Source organism: Cetorhinus maximus, chromosome 6 (assembly GCF_964194155.1).
Source record: "Cetorhinus maximus chromosome 6, sCetMax3.hap1.1, whole genome shotgun sequence".
Lineage (NCBI taxonomy): Eukaryota > Metazoa > Chordata > Chondrichthyes > Lamniformes > Cetorhinidae > Cetorhinus > Cetorhinus maximus.
Window position 1 is genome coordinate 52,184,554 of NC_135884.1, and position 15,807 is coordinate 52,200,360.

Sequence of the window (15,807 nt, forward strand, 5' to 3'; positions counted from 1 at the left end):
AGCTGGGTTAACTGTAGAATGCATGCATGTTGCATAATAGCATCACCTAAACAAACTGACTGGTCATTCTGTCATTTATTGGACTTTGTGTGCATGATTGCTGTTGTACTAAACAGAACAGAGAATGCGTTTCAAAAGCAATTAATTGGCATGAAAAAGGTTTGCAATATCCGGAGTATGTGAAAGTGTTTTTTAATGCAACTTCCTTCTTTAGTTCATCAAAATACTTCTTTATAGAGCTTATAGTATTTGTTTCCTCCTGGTATTTTTAGAAACACATATGACAAAAAAGCACATCTGTGGCAGTCTCAACTCCTTCTGGGCCTGATGGTCAGTCAACACAAATATTTTAAATAAGCATAAACATTTACAATAGCTCCTAAACTAAAAGTATCTATGCTCTATCTTTTAAAAAAATATAGCCCCTAACCCTGAAATATTCCTACTATTGTTTTTTGTGGTAAAATATCACAAACAACTCTCCCACTTGTTTATCAAATGTGACATTGTCAAGTTCAAGATCAAATGAAGAATTGATCATTGGACCAAAGTTGTACAAAAAGAAACTGAATTATAGTGAAAATGTACATATTTCTAAATGACCATTAAGTTAAACTCAAAGGTAGAAATATATGTAAAATAAGTTTAAATCAGAGTTCGTATTTACTCTTGGTATGCTCACCTAGTAAACATGAGCAAGACAAAATGATTCAATGCATCATATTTGCATTGCCCATGTTGTACTGGACACACACACGAATGCTCAGAGTTCTTTTGAAACTGGTAGTTTTAGATCATGAACTCTCTCCTCCATCCCCGCCCCCTTTCCGAACCCCTTTTTTCCAATAATTTATATAGATTTTCCTTTTCCCACCTATTTCCATTATTTTTAAATGTATTTCCATCCATTGTTTTATCTCTACCTTTTAGCCTATTTCGATCCCTTCCCCCCGCTCCACCCCCACTAGAGCTATCTGTACCTTGCTCATCCTGCTTTCTACCCTTAATGCCACCTATTAGCACATTCCTTAGATAATATCACCACCGTCAACACCTCTATGTCCTTTTGTCTATGACATCTTTTGGCTATCTCCACCTATCACTGGCCCTCTATCCAGCTCTACCTGTCCCCCCCAATCTTAAACCAGCTTATATTTCACCTCGTTTCTACTTTTCCTTAGTTCTGTTGAAGAGTCATACGGACTCGAAACGTTAACTGTGTTCCTCTCCGCAGATGCTGTCAGACCTGCTGAGTTTTTCCAGGTATTGTTATTTTTGTGTTAGAGGTTATTCATCACTAGGTTCAGCTTACAAAAGCAGCCAGGGAGGGGATTGAGTTGGAATACGAGGTGTGGAACTTTTGGCGAAAATCAATGATATGGCTTTGATTTTATCAAAAGAGAGGCTGGAGTTGAAGAAGATTTTTGCTCATTCTGGAATCAATGTAGCTCAACAATCCAACATCACTGTAGTGGTCAAGCAGCTGACAATGGCAATAAAGAGGTAGAACTAGGCACACACTTATGAACGAGGTCACTGAGTGGCAACATGCAGGCAAGGAAGAGAGCCAAGAATGGTTGAAGCCTTGTAACACAGTGAACATGCAGGGGTGGAAATAGAAGTCATTACAGGAACTGTACTGTGATGGGTAGGAATGGAAACAAGTTCGGGCAGTGTCTTTGAAGTGGGCCATGGAGGAAAGATTTTTTTTTAAAAAGGTATATATTAAGGGTGATGAAAACAAAAATCTAAAAGCTACTGCGGATGCTGGAAATCCAAAACAAAAACAGAATTACCTGGAAAAACTCAGCAGGTCTGGCAGCATCAGTGGAGAAGAAAACAGTTGACGTTTCGAGTCCTCATGACCCTTCGGCAGAACTGAAGTATAGTTAGGAGAGAGGTGAAATATAAGCTGGTCTAAGGTGGGAGGCGGGGGGAGAGAGAAGTTGAGGGTGGGGTGGTTGTAGGGATAAGCAAGCAGTGATAGGAGCAGATAATCAAAAGATGTCACAGACAAAAAGATCAAAGAGGTGTTGAAGGTGGTGATATTATCTAAGAAAAGTGCTAATTAAGAATGGATGGCAGGACACTCAAGGTACAGCTCTAGTGGGGGTGGGGTGGAAAGACTAACAAAGTGTTAGTTGTAGATTTAAAAATAATGGAAATGGGTGGGAAAAGAAAAATCTATATAAATTATTGAAAAAAACAAAAGGGAGGGGGAAGAAACGGGGTGGGGATGGGGGGAGGGAGTTTAAGATCTAAAGTTGTTGAATTCAATATTCAGCCCAGAAGGCTGTAAAGTGCCTAGTCGGCAGATGAGGTGCTGTTCCTCCAGTTTGCGTTGGGCTTCACTGGAACAATGCAGCAAGCCAAGGACAGACATGTGGGCAAGAGAGCAGGGTGGAGTGTTAAAATGGCAAGCGACAGGGAGGTTTGGGTCTTTCTTACGGACAGACCGCAGGTGTTCTGCAAAGCGGTCGCCCAGTTTGCGTTTGGTCTCTCCAATGTAGAGGAGACCGCATTGGGAGCAACAAATGCAGTAGACTAAGTTAGGGGAAATGCAAGTGAAATGCTGCTTCACTTGAAAGGAGTGTTTGGGCCCTTGGACGGTGAGGAGAGAGGAAGTGAAGGGGCAGGTGTTGCATCTTCTGCGTGGGCATGGGGAGGTGCCATAGGTGGGGGTTGAGGAGTAGGGGGTGATGGAGGAGTGGACCAGGGTGTCCCGGAGGGAACGATCCCTACGGAATGCCGCCGGGGGGGTGAAGGGAAGATGTACTAGATGTACTAGAGCTGTACCTTGAGTGTCCTGCCATCCATTCTTAATTAGCACTTTTCTTAGATAATATCACCACCTTCAACACCTCTTTGATCCTTTTGTCTGTGACATCTTTTGATTATCTGCTCCTATCACTGCTTGCTTATCCCTACAACCACCCCACCCTCAACTTCTCTCTCCCCCCGCCCCCCACCTTAGACCAGCTTATATTTCACCTCTCTCCTAACTATACTTCAGTTCTGCCGAAGGGTCATGAGGAATCGAAATGTCAACTGTTTTCTTCTCCACCGATGCTGCCAGACCTGCTGAGTTTTTCCAGGTAATTCTGTTTTTGTATATATTAAGGGTGCACTGCTATGAAGCATTCCTTTAAAGAAAAAAGCACATAATCAAGATAAACAAATTTAAAGCTGATGAAGAATTGTATTTACAGCTGAATTCATGGATTATTCATTAGTTTAAAATGCTACTGGGAATAAAAAGTTGAAGATCCTAAAGTCACACTTAAGATATCAGTAGGTATCTGTACAGAAATACAAAGCAGATAAGAAAGTGACATTTGAGTCAAATGAATGTAAAGACCAAGGCTGTTGCCTAAACTTGTAGCCTAGGTGTGAATTAAGTAAAATAATACAGGAAAACATTTGGAGTTATCTTCTGTTGACCAACTTGCTGTTGCAACATGCTGATAAGCTGCTAAGTAATGGCATAAATAGGCTGAGTGTGTCCAGGAAAAATCTCTTCTTAATTGGCTTCAAAATATGAAAATGAAAAAAATACTTACTGGCATACAATTGCTGGAGTAATGGAATGAAAAGCTTTCAAATGTTTTTATTTTTCCCCTGGCCTCAACTCAAAGTTTCTCAGTAATATTAGGGATCACTCATTACAATATTAAAATACAAGTTCTTACAGCCTATTGGTACTCATTTTTTGATCATTTCCTACGTAGATGGTGACAGTTTAACATACAAGTAGCAATATTTTCTAGCCGGCTGGCTAATTGAATAAATCCCGAGTTACACATCCATAACTACATGTGGCCTGTAATCCAATGGCTTACACTCAATGTTGTACATATCATATGAACTGCTGAACTTCCTCACACTACATTGGTCAAAGCAGCAACGGGCCATTATAAAAATCCTCAGGTACAGAAAGGAAACATGGCAGGGTTCCTGCTCCAAATTGCTCATGACTGGGCAATACATCAATTATTGAAACTCAGCTGGGAAGGCCCCCTATTGGTGAATTTTGTCATCCTCAAGGAGATAGCGCACATGGAACCAGACCCGAGGGAACTGATAATGGCATGGGAATTAACTGGAAAGAGAAAAGCACCTTGACTCCAGTGTCAAATCACACATCTATTACTTCACATGCCAACAGTGAATATGCTCTAAACATGGCCAGAAATGGAAAATAAGTTGAAAGCATGACCGTACTGCATAAACACAGGCTTCACATCAGAGATCAATAGTTTAGGAAATGTGAACCAAACTGAGCTGCAGCTGACTCCCACTCATATTACATGGCTACTAACACTGGTTTACTTTCTGTAAACCACTAGCATGTATCTTCTACACACACAATAAACAATACAATGAAAAGGAAACTTCACTAGATCAGCTGAGCAGCTTGAAGTGTCGCCCTTTACAAAACAAACTGACATAATTTAGTACACTTATCACTTTTGTCCATGACTACGTTCCATTTTCACATTTTAAGCATTAATCAAGTTACTAAAGTCCTGCATAAACAATTGCAAATGGTTCAAATCTGATAATTGCAACTTATGACACAAAACGTAATGAATTATAATTTCTCATACAGACAAATATACATTAACTGAGAAAATATCGTGGGACCTTGCTATTTAATAATGAAAAAATGATCAAAATCAATCTGAAGACACTCTCATTCCAGAAATAATCATAAAAGCAATATTCAGAGATAAGTGTTTTTGGGCCAGGGAAGGGAAATGCATGAGATAAAACATTGCATTCACAATTTTTGAAGTTGAGCTAGTTGCTTCATAAAAAGCTTAAAATCTGAAATCAGTGACACACAAAGTCTGCTGCAAAACACCCACAATTACTCCATTTAAAAAGTCAGCAGGGATTCAATTAAATCCCACTGTGATGAACTGAAGCTGTGTTAGACAGAGCAACACTGCAACTGTAATTCACAGCAGCATACATTAATGAGTAAACTTCTACAAGCATGAAGTCAAGTCTACCAAGTCTAGTGGCATGTGTTACATAATGATTTCAAGCAGTGCCTTTTCACCTCTCAGCTCTGCTATGAAATCCTGTTGCTTTTCCTGATCTACCTCTCTGCAAGTGCTCCAAGTGAAATTTAATTCTGCAGCTTCAACCCAGTCACCGGTGGTCACAAGACCACAGCACACCAAAACGACTGATAGTGTTGGAAGACAGTTGCATGTGGAATGACCACAACAACGACTCTACTAGGAAATGCAAATGTTGTAAAGGATATTGAACTGGGGTAAAAGCAAAATACTGCGGATGCTGGAAATCTGAAACAAAAATAAAAATAACTGGAAAAACTCAGCAGGTCTGACAGCATCTGCAGAGAGGAATACAGTCAACATTTCGAGTCCGTATGACTCTTCATCAGAACTGAGGAAAAATAGAAATGAGGTGAAATATAAGCTGGCTGAGGGGGGTGGGACAGGTTGAGCTGGATAGAGGGCCAATGATAGGTGGAGGCAAAGAAGAGATTGCCAAAGATTTCTAGGCAAAAGGACAAAGGGGTGTTGACGGTGGTGATATTAGCTAAGGAATGTGCTAATGGTGACATTAAGGGTAGAAAGCAGGATGAGCAAGTGACAGATAGCCCTAGTAGGGGTGGGGTGGGGGAAGGGATCGAAGTAGGCTAAAAGGTGGAGATGAAACAATGGATGGGAATACATTTAAAAGTAATGGAAATAGGTGGGAAAAGAAAAATATATTTTAAAAATATATAAATAATTAGAAAATGGGGGATCAGAAAGGGGGTGGGGATGGAGGAGAGAGTTCATGATCTGAAGTTGTTGAACTCAATATTAAGTCTGGCAGGCTGTAAAGTACCTAATCGGAAGACGAGGTGCTGATCCTCCAGTTTACAATGAGCTTCACTGGAACACTGCAGCAGGCCAACGGCGGACAGGTGGGCATGAGAGCAGGGTGGTGTGTTGAAATGGTAAGCGACAGGTAGGTCTGGGTCATGCTTCCGGACAGACCGAAGGTGTTCCGCAAAGCAGTCACCCAGTCTGCGTTTGGTCTCTCCAATGTAGAGGAGACTGCATTGGGAGCAGCGAATGCAGTAGACTAAATTGAGGGAAGTGCAAGTGAAGTGCTGCTTCACTTGAAAGAGCGTTTAGGCCCTTGGACAGTGAGGAAGGGTGAAGTATAGGGGCAGGTGTTGCACCTTCTGCGGTTGCATGGGAAGGAGCCGTGGCAGGGGGTTGAGGTGTAGGGCATGATGGAGGAGTGGACCAGGGTGTCCCGGAGGGAACGATCCTTGCGGAATGCTGCCAGAGGGGTGAAAGGAAGATGTGGTTGGTAGTGGCATCATGCTGGAGTTGGCGGAAATGGCGGAGGGTGATCCTTTGAATGCGGAGGCTGGTAGGGTGATAAGTGAGGACAAGGGGGACCCTATCATGGTTCTGGGAGGGAGAGGAAGGTGTGAGGGCATATGCGTGGGAGATGGGCCAGACACGGCTGAGGGCCCTGTCAAACACCGTGGGTGGAAAACCTCGGTTAAGGAAGAAGGAAGACATGTCAAAGGAACTGTTTTGGAAAGTGGCATCATTAGAACAGATGCGACGGAGGCGAAGGAACTGAGAGAATGGGATGAAGCCCTTACAGGAATCAGGGTGTGAGGAGCTGTAGTCAAGGTAGCTGTGGCTGAGTTACTCAATAGCAAACTAGAGGAACAGCACCTCATCTTCTAACTAGGCACTTTACAGCCTGCCAGACGTAATATTGAGTTCAACAACTTCAGATCATGAACTCTCCTCCATCCCCACCCTCTTTCTGATCCCCCTTTTTCTAATTATTTATATATTTTTAAAATATATTTTTCTTTTCCCACCTATTTCCATTACTTTTAAATATATTCCCATCCATTGTTTCATCTCCACCTTTTAGCCTATTTCGATCCCTTCCCCCCACCCCACCCCCACTCGGGCTGTCACTTGCTCGTCCTGCTTTCTACCCTTAATGTCACCATTAGCACATTTCTTAGCTAATATCACTGCCGTCAACACCCCTTTGTCCTTATTCATCTGGGGCTTGGGTTAAAGCATGTGGCTAGAGGAACGTTGTTCCGTATCCTGCACACCCCTTAACCCAATATCCTGCTACATCGCTTCTGGAGAGAGAAATAAACAGTACTATCACCTGCCCCCTAACAAGCACTGAACTAAGGTGCATGTTATGTTGAACCTTCTCCAAGCTACTTTACTGTACAAATTAAATCAACCCTTGGGCAACACTCGAGAGAGTAACTGTTTCACATACCTCTAGAATCCTGTCTTGGATCTGTAATCCCCCTTCTTTGTCTGCTGGCCCATTCTCCACTATTTTTGACACAAAGATCCCCTCACATGTTGTGCTCTCTTGATTTTCCTTTAAAAAGGTGCCAAAAGCATAAGAAGTTAATTTAGTATTTGAAGTGCCCAACAGAAAACAGAATGAAATAAATGTGAACGCACTAACAAGACGGGGAGGTACCATCTTCAAATGTGGCATGCAATGACCTGAAGGCATTTTTGTGGTGGGAATAGGTAATAGCTGAACTACAGAAATAGTGACAACAGCTGACAGTCGCCTTGCTATTGGGAGACAACAAAATGAAAAAGACAGACTTGTATTTATAGCGCTTTTCACGACCACCAAATGTCTCAAAAGTGCTTTACAGCCAATGGAGTACTTTTGAAGTGCAGAGACTGTTGCAATGTAGAAAATGTGGCAGCCAATTTGTACACAGCAAGCTCCCATAAGCACCAATGTGATAATAACCAGATAATCTGTTCTTTTGATGCTGATTGAGGGATAAACACTTTCTAGGGCAGCAGGGATTACTGCTCTTCTTTGAAATAGTCCCATGGGGTATTTTACATCCACCCAAGCAAGCTGAAGGGGAATCAGTTTGAATTCTGATTGGAAAGACAACACCTCTGATAGAGCTGCACTGTAAGTGTCAGCCTTGATTTTTGTGCCAAAATCCTGAAGTGGTACTTAAACCCAGAAGCTTATGACTCAGGGCCCAGAGTGCTACCAAGTGAGCCATGGCTGACAAAGGCATATTTTAAATATTCTAATCTAATGCCTCCATGTGAAAGGAGCAGGAGCTGCCAGAGGTATTTCCATTTGCAGCATGAATGCAATCACTTTGGGCATGTGTATATCAATGGAACTCTGCTGCGGAAACTACTTTGGCGTTGCTGGAAGAACATGTTCAGTTCTTCTGCATAAAACATTAACGAGATCAGATGCTGTAAATCTTGTCACAGGTCCCGAGCAATGTTAAATATCCCCATAGGGGAATAGGTTTTGAAAATGCTGGTTATAATGGGGTTGTAGCAATAAACATACCGCACAAGGTCTGCCGCCGATAATATTAAATCCCAGGGAACCCAAGTCCCGCTGCATAACAATGGTCAGTGTCTCTCCGCCCTAGAAATGGATAAGATGACACATATTGGTTGGCAAAGTCATGAATAACTACTTTAATGACCAGCTGGTAATTGCCCATGATGGGAAGAAATGGAAAATATTGTTTGAATTAAACAGATATATAAACCAGTTTAACAGCAAAAGAACTAGGGCAGGATTTTTCGCTCGGTGTGCAGGCACTCATCCGACCTACTCCAGTGTGAAATAGCGCAAGATGACATTGGGTGACTGTTCCGACATCATCGCGCACTCGCGTGCTATTTTGGTCGGCAGGCGTGCGCGAGAGTCGGCAACGCGCCCGCCGCCGTCATTACGAGGTCTATTAAGGTCATAAACGTAGTAATCAACGGTGATTTTTTGTTTTCCGTCCAACATTACGATTGACGGGCGGACGAATCGGCCACTGCCTTTTTGAGGAAGCCTCATCCAAGGGCGGGATGAGGCTTCCGATAATTTTTTTAAAAATTAAAATGTTTGGACAGAATTTTCATCAGCCAGATGTTCAGGTGACTGATTCTGATGCGTGGACATTTTTCTTGGCATTTCAAAATCTTTATTCATAGCTTTTAAATTCTCCAGCTCCCTGAGGCAGCCCTTGCAGGCGGCAGCCTGTTTCCTGGCTGCTCCTGGGCCCGTCGACTGTGCCTGCACGCCAAACTCAAAATCCTGCCCCTGGACTTGTGCACAAAATATGTCAACAACCTACTCCATCTGTTGAGGGTCAAAAACACTTGGAAGTGGAGGAGTTGGACTGATCTCGCAGTTCTGGTGGCATGGTTAGTGACACCACTTTAACATGCAATCCTGCTCCAATCTTACCCTTCATATAGGGGTGGGGGTGGCAACTATCCTGGGTAATTTATTTCTAATATTTAGTTCCAACACAGTGTTTTGTTAAATGAAACCTCCAGCGCACCTTAATTCTGTGTTTATAAATTGGTTGGAAGTTCAGCCACAATTTTATTTGTACTACAAGCAGAATGGGTGGGTGGATGCAAGGGGGTGCGGTTGTTGGGGGCTATCACAGGTCTCATTAAGTATCATTCAAAAAGACAAAGGTTCAACATGGCTGCAAATTGTCCTCTACCTCCAGGAAAGGATGAGCTGACCAATGAGTGTGGGGACAAAGAACCTCCCCTCACCCCCAACATCGCACCCACAATACACAAAACTGCAGTGGGGGTCTGGGAATGCCAGAGTAGAAGTTCTGTCATTGATGGTTTGGCAGAACAAGATTTAAGTGTCCCTCTTCGGACAGATGTTTATGCAAATATATATATAAATATCTAATACATACACCTGTGCGGCTGTGTGTGTTAATTGACTCTCCATGTTCAGCTTCCATTTGCCTACACATATCTGTTTGTGTCTGTCTGTGTGGTGACTGACCCTTCCTGTTGTCCATCACTAGCTGACTCTGTCAGTCTCTATGTGTCGCTCTGTGCTGAATGACACACACTGTTGCTCATCACCAGCTTCATTTGTGTCTATGTTAGACTCTCTGTGCTGCCTGACCCTTACTCTGTCCCTCTCCCCTTTCCTCAGCCTCTGTATCCTTCTCCCCTTCACCCTCACCTGCCTCCGTGTCCCAAACTCCACCCTCTGCCTCTCTGACCCCTCCTCTCTCCCCACCTCTGCTCCTCCCCTCTCCCCACCTGTGTTCCCACCTCACTCTCTCGCCCCTTTCTGACCTCCATTTCCCCATTCCGTTCCCCCTCTCTCCCCACATTGTCCCCTCCTGTCCCCCTCTCTCTACCCTTTAGCCCCCCCTCCCCCTAAGCCCCTCTCTCCCTCCTCTTTTCCCTCTTTCCCTCGCTTACTCCCTCTCCCTCTCCTCTCTCTCACCTATTCCCTTTCTCTCGCTCCTCACTCCCCCTCCGTTCCCCCTCTCTCCCTCCGGTCTCCCCCACCCCCCAGCCGTGTTCAACCACTCTCCTTCCGCCTTCTCCCCTGTTCCCCCTCTCTTCCTCCTCTCTCCCCTAGGTCCCCCTCTCTCCCCCTTCTTTCTCCATTCCCCCGCCCTCCCCAATTCGCCTGCTCTTCCTCTCTCCACACCATTCCCCTGCTATCACCTATCTCTCCCCCCATTCCACCTCTCAGCCCACACCAGCCCATCTCCCTGCTCTCACACGGCACCCCCCACCGTCTCCCCGCTCACACACCAACCCTCCAGTCTCCCCGCTCTCACACCACCCCCGTCTCCCGCTCTCACACCAACCCCGTCTCCCCGCTCTCACTCCCAATCTCCCCCTTCCCTCTCTCACCCCGTCCCACCGTACCCCCCCCACCCCCTTCCACACCTCACCTCTTTCCACACCTCACCCCCTTCCCCCTCTCATCCCCTCCCCCCCATCTCTCCCTCTCACCCCCTCCCGCCCATCTCATCCCCTTCCCCCTCTGCCCAATCTGACCCCCCGTCTCCCCTCAACCATCCCCATCTCCCCTTCTCAACCCGTCTCCCCCTTCTCACTGTTGCATCTCCCCCCTCTCAACCCCTTCCCCCCCTACTCGCCCCATTCCTCATCACTCCCCACTCTCGCACCCCCCATCTCCTCCACCCACCTTCTCCCCCCTCCCATTCTCACCCCCCAGGTCTCCTCCCTCACCCCCTCCACGCCGGCCCCCCATTTCCCCCACCCTCCTCCACCCCCGTCTCCCCACTCTCACCCCCCCAGCCCCCTCCCCGCTCTCAACCCTCAGCCACCTCTCCCAGCTCTCACCCCCTCCACGCCGGCCCCCCATTTCCCCCACCCTCCTCCCACCCCCGTCTCCCCACTCTCACCCCCCCAGCCCCCTCCCCGCTCTCAACCCCCAGCCACCTCTCCCAGCTCTCACCCCCATCTCACCCCTCACCCCCTTCCCGCCGTCTCCCCTCACCCCCTTTCCCCATTCTCCCTTGCCCACACCCTTCCCCCCTCACATCCACCCCTACCCTCTCACCCCCTTCCCCCCACCCCCCCCGACCCCCTCTCCGTCCCCTTCCCCCCCAACCCCCCGACCCCCTTTCCGCCTCTCACCCCACCCCTCCCCCCTCTCACCCCACCCCTCCCCCTCACCCCCCAAACCCCATTCCCCATCCCCAACCCCCTCCACCTTCACACCCACCCCTATCCCTCTCACCTCCCCTTCCCCTTCCCCTATACCCCCCGCCCCAACCCCTCACCTCCTCACCCCCTTCCCCCAACCTCCCCGCCCCTACCCCTCTCACCTCCCCACCCCCTTCCCCATCCCCCCACTCCTACCCCTCTCACCTCCCCACCCCCTTCCCCCATCCCCGCTGCCCCTAACCCTCTCACTTCCCCACCCGCTTCCCCCATCCCCCCACCCCCTCCCCATCTCACCACACAACCCCCTTTCCCCATCCCCCAACCCCCCCCACCCAATTCCTCCCCCTCATCACCCCCCCACCCAATTACACACCCATCACCCACCCCACCCAATTACACCCCTCATCACCCCCCCACCCAATTCCCCCCTCATCACCCCCCCACCCATTCCCCCCTCATCCCCCCCAACCAATTCCTCCCCTCACCCCCACCCACTTCACCCCCTCCCATCCACTTCCCACCCTCACCCCCCACCCACTTCCCTCTACCCCCCTCACCCCTCAACGCACAACCACTTCCCCCCCACCTCCCACCCACTTCCCCCCCATCCTCCACCCACTTCCCCCCCATCCCCCACCCACTTCCCCCATTCATCCCCCACCCACTTCCCCCCCCTCAACCTCCACCCACTTCCCCCCCTCATCCCCCACCCACTTCCCCCCATCATCCCACCCCCTTCCCCCCCTCATCCCCCACCCACTTCCCATCACCCCACCCCCTTCCCCCCTTCACCCCCTTCCTCCCATCGCCCCCACCCCCTTCCCTCCTCAACTCCACCCTCTTCCCCCCACATCCCCCCTCAATCCCACCCCTTTCCCCCGCTTCCCACCCTCACTCCCTACGCCCCACCCACTTCCCCACTCACCCCCATCCATTTCCCCCCTCACCCACTTCTCCCCCTCACCACCCTTCACCCCCTCTCACTCCCCAAACCCCTTCCCCCTCTCACCCCCTCACTACCCCACCTCCTTCTTCCCTCCCCACTGTCACCCCCCATCTCTCACTTTGACCCCCTTCCCCGCTTTAACAACCCCATCTCACCGCTCTCATCCCCATCCCCCCCCTTCCCACCCCTTTCCCCACTCCCTCTCATTCCTTTCCCGTAACACCCCCTTCCTTCCCTCACACGCCCTACCCCCTCCCCTCTCACCCCTTCCCTGCTCCCCCCTCTCTCTCCCCCATCCCCTACTCGCTCTCACCCCCATCGCCTCCCCCTCTCATCTCTCCAACCCCTTCCTCTCTCAAACCCTTCATCCCTCTCAAACCCTTCCCCCTCCCCACTCTCACCACTCCCCCTCTCTCACCCCATCCTCTCTTCCACCTCTCACCTCCTGCCCCCGTCAACCCCCTCTCGCCACCCCCAGTCTCCCCCCTCTCAACGCGCCCCCCCCGTCTCCCCCCTCTCAATGCCCCCCCCCCCCGTCTCCCTCTCAACGCCCCCCCGTCTCCCCCCTCTCAACGCCCCCCCCGTCTCCCCCCTCTCAACGCCCCCCCCCGTCTCCCCCCTCTCAACGCCCCCACCGTCTCCCCCCTCTCAACGCCCCCCCCCGTCTCCCCCCTCTCAACGCCCCCACCGTCTCCCCCCTCTCAACGCCCCCACCGTCTCCCCCCTCTCAACGCCCCCACCGTCTCCCCCCTCTCAACGCCCCCACCGTCTCCCCCCTCTCAACGCCCCCACCGTCTCCCCCCTCTCAACCCCCCCACCGTCTCCCCCCTCTCAACCCCCCCACCGTCTCCCCCCTCTCAACCCCCCCACCGTCTCCCCTCTCTCAACCCCCCCACCGTCTCCCCCCTCTCAACCCCCCCCACCGTCTCCCCCCTCTCAACCCCCCCACCGTCTCCCCCCTCTCAACCCCCCCACCGTCTCCCCCCTCTCAACCCCCCCACCGTCTCCCCCCTCTCAACCCCCCCACCGTCTCCCCCCTCTCAACCCCTCCACCGTCTCCCCAGTCTCAACCCCACCCCAACCGTCTCCCCCCTCTCAACCCCCTCCCCCACCAACTCCCCGTCTCAACCCCGCCCCCGTCTCCCCACTCTCAACCAACCCCATCTCCCACCTCTCAACAACCCCCCCGTCTCCCCCCTCTCAAACCCCCCCCGAGTCTCCCCCCTATCAAATCCCCCCAGTCTCCCCCCTCTCAAACCCCCCCAGTCTCCCCCCTCTCAAACCCCCCCAGTCTCCCCCCTCTCAAACCCCCCCAGTCTCCCCCCTCTCCCCCTCATCTCCCCCCTCTCACCCCTGCCCCCTCTAACTCCACACCCCATCCCCTGCTCTCATGCACGCCACACCCGTCCGTTCACTGACCACCCCGCCCCCTTCCCCCATAGCCCCTACCCACCCAGCCTCTTCCCGCCCACTCCAACGCCCCACTCCCCCCGACTCCCCCCTCACCCACGCACCCCCTCAAACCCCCTCATCACCCACCTCCCTCATCACCCCCCACCCACTCTCCCCTTCACACCCCCCCCACCCACTACCCCTCCTCACCGACCCACCCACTCCCCCTCCCCACCCACTCCCCCTCCCCACCCACTCCCACCTCACCCCCTAGCCCCCACCCACCCACTCCCCCCTCACCCCCCACCCGCCCGCTCCCCCCCTCACCCACCCACTCCGCCCCCCACCCAACCACTCCGCCCCTCACCCTCCACCCCACCCCTCACCCCCCACCCACCCACTCACCCCTCACCCCCCACCCACCCACTCCCCCCTCACCCCCCACCCACCCACTCCCCCCTCACCCCCCACCCACCCACTCCCCCATCACCCCCCACCCACCCACTCCCCCATCACCCCCCACCCACCCACTCCTTCCTCACTCCCCACCCACCCACTCCTCCCTGCCCCCCCACCCACCCACTACCCCCTCACCCACAACCCCCTCACCCCCCACCCACTCCCCCCTCACCCCCACCCACTTGCACACCCCCCCACCCACTTGCCCACACCCCCCACCCACTTGGCCACACCCCCCAGTCCCCGCCCACCACTCCCCCCTACCCACCCACCCACTCCCCCCTCACCCCCCCACCCCCTCAACCCTCACCCCCCCACCCCCCCACACATCCACTCAGCCCCTCACCCACCCACTCCCCCCTCACCCCACCCACCCACTCCCCCCCCACCCACACACCCACTCCCCCTCACCCTCTACCCCCTCACTCCCCACCCACTCCCCCCTCACACCCTACCCACGCCCCCCTCACCCCCACCCACCACTCCCCTCTTCCCCCCTACCCACCCACCCACTCCCCCCTCACCCCTCAAACCTCACCCCCCCAACACACCCACTGCCCCCTCACCCACCCACTCTCCCCTCACCCTCCACCCACTCCCCCCTCACACCCCATCCACCTACCCCCTCAACCACCACCCACTTACCACCCCCACCACCCCCTCACCACCCCTCTCTCTCCCTGACCCCCTTTCCCCCTCTCACCACCCCACCTCCTTCCCCCCTCTGACCCCCCCACCACTCCCCACACCCCCCACCCTCTTTCCCCCCGTCTCCCCCCTCATCCCTCATCTCCCCCCATCACCCAGTCTCCCACATCATGCCCAGCCTCGCCCCTCACTCCTCCTCTCCCTCCTTCAACACCCCTCACCCACACCTCCCACTCGTATGCTCGTCTCCCCCCCTCGCATCCCCACCGCCTCCAACTCCCTCCCCGTATCCAACCTCTCAATCCCGTCTAACATTCTCACCTCCATCTCCTCCCTCTCACACCCCACCTCCCCCTCTCAACCACCGTCTGCCCCCATCGCATCCCTCTCCCCATCAACCCCTCTCTCCCCAAACTACCCCATCAACCCCTCTCTCCCCAAACTCCATCTGCCTCATCCCCCCATCTCCCTCGCTCTCTCTGCCCTCATCTTCCCCCCGTCTACCCCTCTCTCCCCTCCCCGGTCTTCCCCCCCTCCCCCCTCGTCTTCCATCCCCTCCCCCCTCGTCTTCCACCCCCTCCCCCCTCGTCTTCCACCCCCGTCTTCCCCTCTCTCCCCCCCTCGTCTTCCCCTCTCTCTTCCCCTCTCTCCCCCCTCATCTTCCTCTCTCTCCCCCCCACTCATCTTCATCTCTCTCCCCCCCACTCATCTTCATCTCTCTCCCCCCCACTCATCTTCATCTCTCTCCCCCCCACTCATCTTCATCTCTCTCCCCCCCACTCATCTTCATCTCTCTCCCCCCCACTCATCTTCATCTCTCTCCCCCCCACTCATCTTCATCTCTCTCCCCCCCAC

At 51.9% G+C, this 15,807-nt stretch overlaps 1 protein-coding gene across 1 annotated transcript in view; it reads right to left on the minus strand.

The window, feature by feature from the left end:
• The window catches only part of pdzrn3b (PDZ domain containing RING finger 3b), a 381,612-nt gene that overhangs the window by 363,856 nt on the left and 1,949 nt on the right, over positions 1–15,807 (minus strand). Inside the window, exons 2-3 of the mRNA XM_078543728.1 lie at positions 8,380–8,460; positions 7,303–7,410 (exon numbers count right to left, since the gene is read on the minus strand). Of these exons, the coding sequence (XP_078399854.1) occupies positions 7,303–7,410; positions 8,380–8,460 (189 nt within the window). The remainder of the gene's footprint in view (positions 1–7,302; positions 7,411–8,379; positions 8,461–15,807) is intronic.